Here is a 13,082-nt window from a genome sequence, read left to right as displayed (position 1 = left end):
CAAATCACACTTACTGTTGCTTTGTTTGATGTTTAAACTATGCAGAAAAAGGAGGAGAAACTCAGAAAATCGTAGTTAAATTCTGAGCAGAATAGTGTTGTATTTATAGCCAAAGTTTGGCTGAAATCTGAAGAGGTGCAACTCTTCAGAATGACTGTTTCTACAAAATGACCACAGCATAAATGTCATTACATAAATGACTATTTACTCAATAATAAAGAGGGAAAATTGAAGAGGGTAGTAAATTTTCTGTTACCAAAACAGAAAAACGGATTGGATTTAATATTTAATATTAATATTCTGTTATTAAAACAAATATTTAATAACATTTCTGTTAATATTTTACTATTAACAAATAAATTTGGTCCAAAAAGTCAATCAATGCCGAAGCTGAGCGACGGCGGCGGCGGCACGAGGCTTGCCTTCTTCTCTTTAAGAGCTAGAAGAAGAGCAATTGCTTATATACCCATAAAAAATCTCTCTCTTCCAATATGAGACAATGTCCATTTGCCAAGGGGGGAAACTTAAAATTTCACTCAAAAATTCTATTTCCCTCCATTTCTCATTCACCCTCTTTTGAGTATTTAATATATTAATTAAATACATAAAAAAAACCAACAGTGACATAATGTCTAGCATTGTACAGTTTTGTGGTTGGGGTTACTCACTTGATAATTTATGTAAGATCCAATTGTCAGGACTTCTAGATTACTAATTGGATCGAAAGAAGTGTGAGAGATTTAATCTTATTTATGGTAACAAAAGCAGTATTTTTCTATTTTACTGATAATTCATTGCGCAGTCTGGCTTACTTTCTTCGATGGTAATGACAAATCAAGCTATGTGAACTATTTTACTGTCTTCTAGCTAAAAAAAACATGTTATTCCTTTTTTTGCAGTTGAAGCAAATGTCCCTTTCGAGCCATACAGTGTACTGTTTTGTAACAATAAAAAGTAGTAAAAGAGAGATTATAGAAAGATGTGTCAAAGAGGTGAGAATATCCTTTTTTGGGTTATAAGGTGATAATCTGTTACTTTAACGATTGTGCCGTTCAAATATTTTGTCACAACAATAACTTGTTGAAGTATCATTTACATATACCAAATTAGTTAATTTAACCGTAATAATTAAAAATTAAAATGGTTTTATGCGTTATAGCCCGTTATAGGTTTAACATTCATTACCATATAGTCAATATCCAGACCTCACTCGTAGAATTATACTGGATTTGTTGTTATCGTTACCATATAGTCAGAGGCGGATTCAGGATTTTCTGATGATGGGTTCACCATTACTTTTTAAAAAAAAAAATTAAACCAAAAGGTTGGTAGAGGATTTGATCCCCTAACCTTAGGCTATTAGAAATAAGAGACCAAAATCAGTGCACCACTTGATCTCTTTTGACCATGATTTTCATCAATTACATATATCTATTTTTGTCAAATTATGTACATCATATCTATACTTTAATCCGAGGACCTCGGGTTCACGTGAACCATGTTTTACATGGTAGATCCGCCCCTGCATATGGTCCATATATCTTATGGTTTAAACATTTGTTTGACTTTTTATTTGTCTTTCTTTCATCATGGATTCTTACAATGAATTATAAAATGTTTCATCAGTATATTCAGAATTTTCTTAAATCCTAACTTTTATTTAGTTATAATTAAGTGGTAAATATTCATGTGGAAAAGGAAAACACACGCTATATCTTTATCAGTTTGCTACATGGATGAGTAAACTTTTGCTAAAGCAATATCAGCAAAAGGTGTCCAGTTAAATTCTTATATTGCAGACAGAAGATGACAGCTAAACAAGCTGATGATTTATTAGATCCATAAAGAAAACAGCGATGGTTGAAAGCATTAATTGAAGGGTTAGCAGTTCATCTAATTATGGAATTTGTACTGGTAGATCATATATAGGAAAATGACACTCTCTCCGTCCCATTTTACCATTTAACTATCGCTAACTCTATATACGTCCATTAAAAAAATACAAAATATTGTTTACTAAGTTACCTGTATTAAATGTTATTTCTAAGAATTGAACAGTATTAAAAGAATTATTATTTATTTAATATTAAGGGTGCAATTAAAAATAATTAACAAAATTTAGTCTTGAAATCCTAAAGTAACAGTTATTTTGGGACAAATTTTTTTAAACTAAAACAATAGTTAAAATAGGACGAGGAAGTAGTATGAAAATGAAAAGGAAATAGCAACGTGAATAGCGGGAAAAAGCTTATTCTTAGTACTACGTATTTATTGCGCCAACAAATGAAAATAACGGAGATCGGACAAAAAGAAATAACGATGGGAGCCACTCCCAACTTTTTAATGCCCAAATAGTGGAAATGAAAGGATGAAATTACTTTTGATCCTTTATTAGTCTTTTAGGGATTTGGTATTGGAAACTCATCATGATTCGATTAGTCTAGATTTGTGTCACATCAAGTTAATGAGAAATAAAATGTTCCATATTATGATATATATTTCATTTTCAGGATAACCAACATAAAATTTCTAACTAAAGGTGAAGGGATTTCAAAATTCACTGTATCCCTATTAGTTATAAAATTCTTTCGGTTGAATTGAAGGCTAACTCACTTGATGAGCTCCTTGCCTTTCATAGTAACGGAGCTATGTGTCAACTGACATCAGGAAAATACCTTGTTTAGATAGGTAAAAACCATTCTTTTATATATATATATATATATATATATATATATATATATATATGTTGTATTTCCTTAACTTTATTATGTATTTACTTCTTTAAATTTTGACATTCCGTAACGAAAATTTTTGCTACATGTAGAGTTTTTTGGGGGAGAATCACTCGGCACGGGACCTCCCGTGTGAGGTCAGGTGATAGTCAACAACTTAGGCAGAAAATGCTGAAAAGCGGCTAACGATGCAAGAGCTCTTTTCCCCTTATACACTCTAAAAAAAGGGTCCGCTACTGGCTTTCCACAGTTAAAGGTGGATGGTTCAAACTAGCATAATATTTCCTTCCCCTTTCCATTTTCCCTTCACCTCACTTGATGCAACAAAAAAATATAAAAAATAAAATAAATCCTTTAATTATATATTGTTGTGTTATTGAGCATAACTTTATTGGTTGAGAAGGCACACTCTTTACGATTTTTCGTGGTCAAATCACATGCTCATAGCTCATGTGGCTATATGATAAACGTGGCTTGAAAAAGTTGCTTAAATTAATTCTCTTGTCTTTTCTTTTCGTTTATTCAACAACCCAAAAAGAAAATAAAGGGAGGGAAAAGGAAGAATAGGGTGTATGGTTTTTTCCTCGTTTGTACAGCACCTAATCCAACATTTCTAATATCGTACGCGGGATGTTTGTCAGGATTCGTTGAGTCCTCTTGATTTGGTTGGTGTCTCAATGATGAAAAATTAGATAAATAAAAGATCAAGTGTTATAAAAATAATTATATTATGGATGTTCATTTAATACTCCATTATAGATAATCCTTCAGAAGAATATTATCTATTTAGTACTCCATTGAAGTTTATCTACAAGCAGCTGATGCAGACAGGTTGCAAGCAACTCAATGAAATGATTTGCAGCAGTTTCTTATTAAACAGGCAGGTTGCAAACAACTCATGCATACAGCTTACAAGCAGCTCAAGAAAAGTCTCACAGATGCTTCCTGAAAAGCCTCGCAGCTGCTTCCTTTCTTCTATAAATGGAGGAGTTTTCAGTTCATTAAGTACATCAGTTTGAAGTTTGATAATATATCAATCTCTCTATACTTATATATTGTCTATTTACTTTGCAGTACTTATTTTATAACATCAAGCAATTAAAAAGTTCATATTTTCGCTGTACCAAATAAAGATATGCTAGGGATTGAATTCTTTTTCAATTGAGCTCATAGAGGAATTCACCCTTTGTACTAATTTAATCTTCTCACTATTCTTAGTAGCATTGAAATTGGATTCACCACTATCTTCACTTCAGCGTAGTCGGATTTAGGATGTTAAAACATTGATGACTAAATAATACAGTATTCACTACTCATTAAATATGAATTATCGTATAAATATGGAGTATTTCTTAAATTGTACACTATGGGTGTGTTTGGTACGAAGGAAAATATTTTGCAGAAAATATTTTTCAATTTTCTCATATTTGGTTGATTTAAATATTTTGGAAAACATTTTCCTTATGAACTCATTTTTCTCCTCCAATTGGAGGAAAATATTTTCCTTATCAAGAGAAGGGAAAATATTTTCCAAAGCTACTTCTCAACCTTCCCCACCCTCACCAACCCACCCCACACCCACCCATCCAACCACACCCCACGCCTACCCACCTCACCCCCCTTTCTCCAAAAAGGTTTTGTTTTCAAAATTCAGTTTTAAGAGAAGGAAAAACATTTTTCAAAACTAATCTTAAATCGTAATGAATGATAATTTTTAAGATTCAGTCCATTAAGCTTAAATCATTGATTCAATGACAAATAAGAATGTATTAATTTTGAATATCAGAGTTCAAATTCTAATAGAAATAAAAAATGTTAGTTGTGATTTTTTTTCATCCATTTAAGTTTTAATGGACAAATTTATCGGATAGCTATACTAGTGAGAAGTTTTGGCTCGGGATAAGTTTTGGGTATATATAATCATACTGCACAAGTTTCGGGTATATATAATCATTGAATTCCTCTAACATAAGAAAAGATTCTACTATTATTGTAATCGGGGTTCAAAAATTACTTTAAATCACAAGTTGGATCAATAAGTGTGGCTTTCTAGTATCTGGTTTGAAGAGTTTAAGTTCTATGCATTTACAATATATACACAAACGTGTAAACTTTTGAGGAGCATTAGTTAATCATCTAGTAATACTAATAACTAACCTCATATCACATATTAAAAATCATTGCTAATCTATATTATTATAAAAGTATGAATACAATGTCGGTTTACAAAAATAACCTTATAATATTAGGCATAATAACTCACAATAAAAGGACATAATCGGAGTTCTAGATATTAGTCTTGTAATTCGATTAGTTTTAGGACATAATACTACACGAAATCCTACATGATTACCTTTAGAAATCCAATTAGTATAATTACTTTCCATCTTTCTAATTCATATAAAATTAAATAAGTAAATATCTTTAGTCATGTAATAGCCTTAAAAATATTATAAATGTTGGATAAAATTTTAATCTTTAAAGTTTTGATAATAATAGGACTTGAAATCAACTAAAATTCTTTACATTTTGTAACCAGACATGGTGCCCACGTAATATATAAGAATTAACTTCTATGAACTTTCAATCCTACCAGGACTAAATATGTTATTTGTTTCTCTTTATTCACCCAAAACAAATTGGGTTAAAGAATTATATGAAACCTAATATCGTTCTTATCAAATTATTCTTATACAATCCAAGGAAAAATCTTTTCTATCTTCACAAATCAAAAAATTCAAATTTGTTACTATTTTGTTATTGTAAGTATTTCTATTTAAAATCGACTACTTAAGATTATTGCTATTATGGGACGTCATGTCAAGCTTGCCTAATAATTTGGACTTTTAATCAACTAAACTTTATATAATACACGTTTGAAATCCTACATGATTACCTTTACGAATCCTATTAGTATAATCCTAATAATTTTAGCCATGTAATCCTATTACTTTTAGAATATACTTCTTAAATTTTTTTTATTAAAAATTTAATTTAAAAACGTATTATATTGTCCTATTATTAATTTAATTTGAGAATGTATATTGTCTAAATCCATTTAGAAAAAGATATACATTTACTTTTAGGATATACTTCTTAAAAATTCCTATTATTAATTTAATTTGAAAACGTATTATAATGTCCTATTACTAATTTAATTTGAGAATGTATTATATTGTACAAATCCATTTAGAAAAAATGAGAGCCTACGTTATTATAAAAGTATAAATATAATATTAATATACCAAAATAGCCCTAAAACATTAAACGGAAGAACTCATAGAGAAAGGGCATAACTGCAATAATTTATTTTTTGGACTATAATACCTTCTATGCTAATTTTTAATATTTAAGATTTTAAAATTAATAAAATTTGTTTATTAAATTCTTATTAAAAATGTGTAGGAAGGTTTAATAAAATTAATTTCATCATAATCCTCTGTATTGGCAATATATTATCACTCCATAATGTGCAATACAAAAACAATATTAAATAGACTACATAAAAAGTTGAAACTAAAAATACCCAGCAATAATATATTTTTATATTATATTTGAATTATTTTTCTACTCAAATAATATATTTTTATCAATTTTTCATGTAATATTAAAAAATACCCAATTATTAAACAACAACTAAGAAAATATTTAAGAATATAAATGTACGAGAAAGAGAAAAAATGGTAGGTAAGAGTCAACACCACTAATGATTCTACAATCATAAAGATCTAAAAGTGAAATGCCACATCAATTTTTTACTCTTTGAAAATAAAATTTACGGTGGATAAAATTATAATTAAGATTAAATATTCAAAACAAGAGATGAACTAATATTAACATCTGAATCAACATAGAATAACTTATTTTTTATGTTAAAATCAAATAATTAAATCTTTGAATTAATTATTTAGCAAGAGAATCCGATTCAATTATTTTTTAAATTCATCATATGTGTAAAATTCTTATTCAAGTTAAAAAAAAAATTTAGGGTACATGAATTTATTCCATAAAAAGAGTGTTAAAACACAATGTAAAAAGGTTAATATATTATTAAGAATCAAAATGCTACACAAGTGTCTAAGGAAGCACAATCAAAGCTAAACCCTAAACAAGAATAAATTTTCAAGACTATATTATAAAGAGTCGACTCTTCTATAACGGGATTATTCTTTGTAGATGCCTCTGGCGCAATCGAAATAATATTTCTATGTCACGCATTACTTGCAAATATCATATCAAGAGACATGACACTGTTAGCAATAATAGCAAGAGATGTACCAACAACGATTTTATTGTGAGACCACTCACTTTATTTGATATACCTCTTCAAAAAACTTTAATAACCATCACAAATATATCAAGGAAGAGTAATGATGCTAAATTTATAAGAAAAGAAAAATTGATAATATGGGATGAAGCACTTATGTCTAGTGCCAAACGGAGTTGTAGAGATATATTGAATATTAATGATCTGTATGGTAAACATTCAATGGTTTGGGAGGTAATTTATGTCAAGTACTACCAGTAGTTCCAAAATCGACAAAAATAGAGACTGTAAAAGCTAGCTTGCCAAAGTTATACTTCTGGCCTCAAATGAAAAAGATTCAATTGACAAGAAATATAAAGAACAGATCCACTATTCAGTGTCTTCTTGCTTTGTGTAGGAAAAAAATAAGAGCATCTAATAAAAGATGATTCGATTCTTCCTAAACATTTGGTTATCAATCTCAATGGCAATAGTAGTATATTTAATAAGAGAAATATTTCTATCATTAGATTAAAAGGCAATTTGTGCAAATGCAAGATGGAATTAAAAAGATATCTTAGCTAGCAGAAATGAATATGTTGATCAACTAAAAAAAAGGTTGATTGCAAAATTTTAAAGTACAAAATAAAATAAAATTCTGTTTTTGACTCAGCAGAAAATGATACCAATAATTACTACCAAGAAGAATACTTAAATACTTTAATACTAAACGACCTTCTACCATACATGTTTGTTGTCAAGTTTATTATTTCTTACGTACGTTAGTGTCACCGAATATATAATAGACTAAGTTGATCTTTCATTGTATATAAGTTGATTTCGAAGAAAAATATGCCTGTCATGCTACTAAAAAACTTAAATACGCCGAATAGCTTATGTAATAGCACACATATAATATATAGAAGTTTTGACAATAACGTCACACATGCAAATAATATGATACTGGTCAATGTGCTTCTAAGTATATTTTTATCCCTGAATTCAACTTTCGTCTCCCGAAACTAACGAATATCCTTTTAAATTTGTGTGAAAATAATTTTTAGTATGTTTATGTTTTGCAAATATAATAAATAAAGCACAAGGACAAACATCCTAAATATTGGACTATATTTACCGCAATATTCTTGTACGAACAACTGTTTATTGCACTTTCAAGAGGGATATCAAGATCGACAACAAAAGTTCTAGTTAAGACAAAGCAACCAAAGCTTTAAGAGGAAACATACATAAAAAAATATTGTCCACAAAGAAGTGTTCTTTAAGATACAATCACATTAAATACTTTTAAATTATAATACATATATCTAACTAACATGGCAAAATTGATCATTGTGTAAGTTTTGATGATGTCTTTTTATTTTAAATTAATGTATTATGCTAATGTAATAATATTTTTCGGCATTTAGATGATTGTTGTATTATTATACATAAAATCTCTCTTATTAATTAAATTTTATTGTTCCATATAAATAAATATTTATATCATCATGTGCCATTATTAACGTGCAACTCACGTTCATAAATATTAGTATAAGTAAATATTTATACTATCATTATATATCACTCAAATCCTTTTTAATTCCCGTTGTACTTGTTCCGCCTCTAACATCGGACATTGGCCACTACTCACGGGCTACCAAACATAAATAATTGGAAAATTCAAAAAACAAAAGAAGATCTACGAATATGATAATGTCCAAATACACACGTGGAATACAAAAGGGGCCCACCTATATAGAATGGAAAGAAGATAGCAAGGAGCCGGTTGAGATGTCACTATTAGACTGAGTTGACCACTAAAGAGAGTACTCATCTTCCTTGCGCCTGTCTTCATGCCTTGTATAGACTTTTTAGTTTATATTTATTTACCCTTGAAAACTATGTACTAACTACAATTTATATCATTATTAATAATAATAATTACCCTAATCTAATCAAGTGTCACCTTTCTAGTCACCCCTTCACGTTTTATATAAACTTGAACTATTCATTTCCCTTTTTTATATTATTCCTACGATGTTAAGTTTTAATCATGAGTGCTACTACTTTTTATTTGTTGCTTTAACTAAATAAATTTGATTTAAAATAATTGCACCAAGATTAACTTTTCCCTCAAATCTATCCTTACAACGTCAAAGGAAAGCCCGTGAGTAACGGTCAAGTTGTCTATATATGGTCGGGTTCCAGCCATGAAATCAACCATTAATAATTGCATCAAGGTAGGCTGCCTATATCACACCCCTTGGGGCACGACCCTTTCTCAGAACCTGCGTGAACGCGAGATACTTTATACACCAAGCTGCTTTCTTATCCTTATAACATCAGCCATTCTCCACGAACTCATGCCCAAGGTTTTGCAGCAACTATTTTACCCTCGTACTGATTGGGGCTTGGCACCTGCCCCGACAAAGCGCCGTCTATTTTTGGGGCTAGTTGATGTTAAAAGTGAGTTGTTACATATTTCAATTTATAAAAATTGCATGGGGCGCCCTATTTGGTCGCCCCCATTTAACATATACCCATTTTTTTAAAAAGTTTTAACTTGTACCTATTTTTTAAATAACTTTAGCCCCATTTTTCCTCCTCCTTCGTTTTCTTCTTCTTCTTCTTTCTTCTGTTGTTGTTGGTGCTGCTATGAAACTTCAGTTCATGGGATGATTGCCATAAGTATGTTTATCATATTATTTAAAAACAAATTATAAATAATATATTAGTTAGTAGACAATAATTTGTGAATATTTCTACGTACGGAAAATTTAAGGTCACACCTAGTGATTCTTTTCATGATAATTATGTTCTTTTCACGTTTATTGTTTCCAAAATTTATGATTTAGATACTATTGACAATCTGATTATTTATCTAATAAGTTAGAAAGCTTTTTCAAAAACTTCAGCTTATATAGTGCTGAAGTTTTTACAAATGAACTAAATAACTTCAGCATCTTCTGCTGAAGTTTTTGAAAAAACTTTATGACAAAACTAATGAATCCAGGACAAAAAAAAAAAACTTTAGCTTATTTAGTGCTGAAGTTTTTACAAATGAACTAAATAACTTCAGCATCTTCTGGTGAAGTTTTTGAAAAAGCTTATTCGAGACAAAAAAAACTTCAGCTTATTTAGTGCAATTACAAACAAAAACTTCTGCAAATAGAGAACAAAACTTCAGCTACTATGCTTAACTTAAGCAATTACAAACAAAAACTTCAGCAAATAGAGAACAAAACTTCAGCTACTATGCTTAAGTTCAGCAATTACAAACAAAAACTTCAGCATACTTGGTTCAGCACACTTGCTACTTCAGGCCCGTCTACTAGAATGCTGAAGTTTTGCGTGATTGCATTTGCTACTTCAGCCCCGTATGTTGAAGTTACACAAAAAAGTGAGTACGCTTGCAATTTTTTTTGCAAAATGGGCACAAATTAAAATTTGACCCAAAAAGCGGATATAGACGCAAATGTCCCTTTCAATTTCCATGATTACCATCCTACTATCTTAATCGATCAATTTCCTTAGCGGTATCAAGGTATGGATAATCTATACAATTTTTCTAAAAAAACCTATTAGCCTTACAATTTCCGATCATTAAAAAAAAGTCTTACAATTTCCAAAAATGAATTGAATAAGAGATAAAGTTTAACTTAATCATCAATATAATTAATGCTATTAAATAATTTTCTTAATAGTGTGCTAAAATCTTACACCCAAATTTAATTAAGTGTTGCCTTACCACTTGCCCGTCCATGCATCCATGGTTATAAACCTAATAAACTATTCATATTCCCACTTTTATTATTCCTACTCTATTGATTTTTTTAAATCATGGGTACTCTTTATTTTTTTATATGTATAGATAGATCTCTGGTTTTGGAATAAAACCCAACCCCCTCTCGGATATTGTTGTTTCTATGGAAGCCTCACCATCCAACATTGGTAAGAGTAATAAATTGTCAAAGGCGAAGAAAGTTTCAAATACAAACGATTTTAGTCTTGGAAATAGTCCATTTGTCTGTGGGTGGTGGGGTTCTTTGTTAACTAGTACTAGTAGTTGTTGCTCTTTCCCTTCATATTACTACTATTTCTTTACATTTTTCTTTTGTACTGCTTCTTCTTCTTTCCCCGTTGCTTCACAGCCTTTAGCCACTCCACCGACGGCAGTACCACCCCTTTATAATCACAAATACAGCAGAGTTATTATTTCAACTAGTGCTGCTTTTGGTATTTTGCTCTTTCTTTTCTTTTGTGCCATGGCTTTATTCAAGTGTTTAGGGTTCAAGTTAAAGCGACGCAGTGGAGTTCTTGATTCTAAGGTTGCAGGAGATGAAGAGGAAAATAAGGACTGCTCAAAAAAGTTTGGTGTGAGGAGATTTACGTGTGATGAGGTGGAGAAATTTACTATGAATTTGTCGCGGTCTAGGTTAATTGCTTATGGGGGATTTAGCACAGTTTATTTAGCACAATTTCCTGATTCACTGCTAGGGGCTGTTAAAATAATAGACCTAAGCAGTGAACGTTTTCAGAAGGTTTACCAACAAGAATTGGATATTTTGCTTCAAATCCAACATGAAAACATAGTCAAATTTCTTGGATATTGTGATAATGGAGAAGAAGGGATGTTGGTATTTGAGTATATTTCAAACGGGACTTTACAGGAGAAATTACACGGTACTGATGCTAGAAAAATGTCATGGAAAAATCGTATGGCTATAGCATTTCAACTTGCTAAAGCTATTGAATATTTACATGATAAGTGTACACTCCCTATAGTACATGGTGATATAAAAGCTTCAAATGTGTTACTTGACAAGAAATTCAATTGCAAGTTATGTGATTTTGGGTCAGCAAAAATGGGATTTTCATCAACAATTTTGCCACCAAATTCGTCGACTAATCGTATGATGCTTGGTTCTCCAGGCTATACAGATCCTCACTACTTAAGAACTGGCATTGCCTCAAAAAAGAATGATATATACAGCTTTGGTATAATTATTTTGGAATTAATTTCTGGCTTTGAAGCACTTTCTTCTGATAGTGGAGAAAGGTTAATATCAAAAGCTGGTAATATATTAAGGGATGCATCTAAAGTAGCAGAAATGGTGGATTCAAGACTTAATGGAGCTTATGATCTGGAGGAAGCTAAGGCTATGGTTTCACTAGCAGGATTATGCCTTGGTGATTCCCCAAGCCTTAGGCCCTCTGCTTCTGAAATTTTAGATACTATTACAAGTAGAATTCCTTCTATTTTCTCCTTATCAAAAAATTTGACTGATTATTAGTATCCTTAAAAGAGTAAATAACAAGTGTCTCTGAGTTATTGGTTGAGTTCTGTAAATTAATTTGTATAGGGTTCTGTTCTGCGATGTTTGTTTGAAAGAGAGGTTATACCTAGTACTGTAGGCAATGAATTCAGTTTGAGCAATTCCATGCTTGAATTTGAAATTTGAATGCATAGTTTTCATAAATTCTCAGGAATAGTATTTTATTTTATTTATTTCCCCTTTAATTTTTGTTTTCCGTGCTACTCCACAAATTTATGCAGTTGTGAACTGTTAATTATTTTGAGGTTTTCGAGGCCTACTAAGTCAATCTTGCAGGCATACATTAATGGGAGGGCACAATGTCCCTGACGAATAATAAATTACGTACAATAGAAGTAAAAGAAAAATGGCTTCCTGGCACTTGATGGGCAACCACAACTAATTTATAAGATTCGTAAAGTAAAAGGCTTTTTAAAGCATCTATAGAATAATTTATATTATCAGCAAATTAAGGCCATTCGGACTATGCCATTACGAAATACTTCTACATGTATTGATTGATTGTGAAAATAATTTTCCACTACCAGTATATTTAAGTTGTTATGCTTTACGACACTATTAAGATATAGAAGTGAAACTCTTCATGTTGTCTAGTCAAAGAAGTCTAGCTGTTACCAATTAGCAGGGCAAATACAGGAGTCGAGACGCAATTTTAGCCTTACTTTGCAAATTTCTCCCATGTGATGTGTTAATGTAGGGGACCAAAGTGTAAAGCTTTTTACAGCTCTTACAATAATTGGTAGGTACCAGTGAGCAGCCTGTTCATTT

General features: G+C 30.6%; 1 protein-coding gene across 1 annotated transcript; it reads left to right on the top strand.

Annotated features, from left to right (window-relative positions):
* The first annotated feature begins 10,859 nt into the window (after nucleotides 1–10,859).
* LOC104214550 (probable receptor-like protein kinase At1g33260) lies at nucleotides 10,860–12,487 on the top strand. The gene has a single exon (XM_009764240.2). The coding sequence runs from the start codon at nucleotides 10,905–10,907 to the stop codon at nucleotides 12,270–12,272; it is 1,368 nt and encodes a 455-aa protein (XP_009762542.1). The 5' UTR covers nucleotides 10,860–10,904; the 3' UTR covers nucleotides 12,273–12,487.
* The last annotated feature ends 595 nt before the right edge of the window (nucleotides 12,488–13,082 follow it).

Source organism: Nicotiana sylvestris, chromosome 7 (genome assembly GCF_000393655.2).
Source record: "Nicotiana sylvestris chromosome 7, ASM39365v2, whole genome shotgun sequence".
NCBI lineage: Eukaryota > Viridiplantae > Streptophyta > Magnoliopsida > Solanales > Solanaceae > Nicotiana > Nicotiana sylvestris.
The sequence above is the reverse complement of the archived record's forward strand: the minus strand, read 5'-3'. Positions and strand labels throughout refer to the sequence as shown.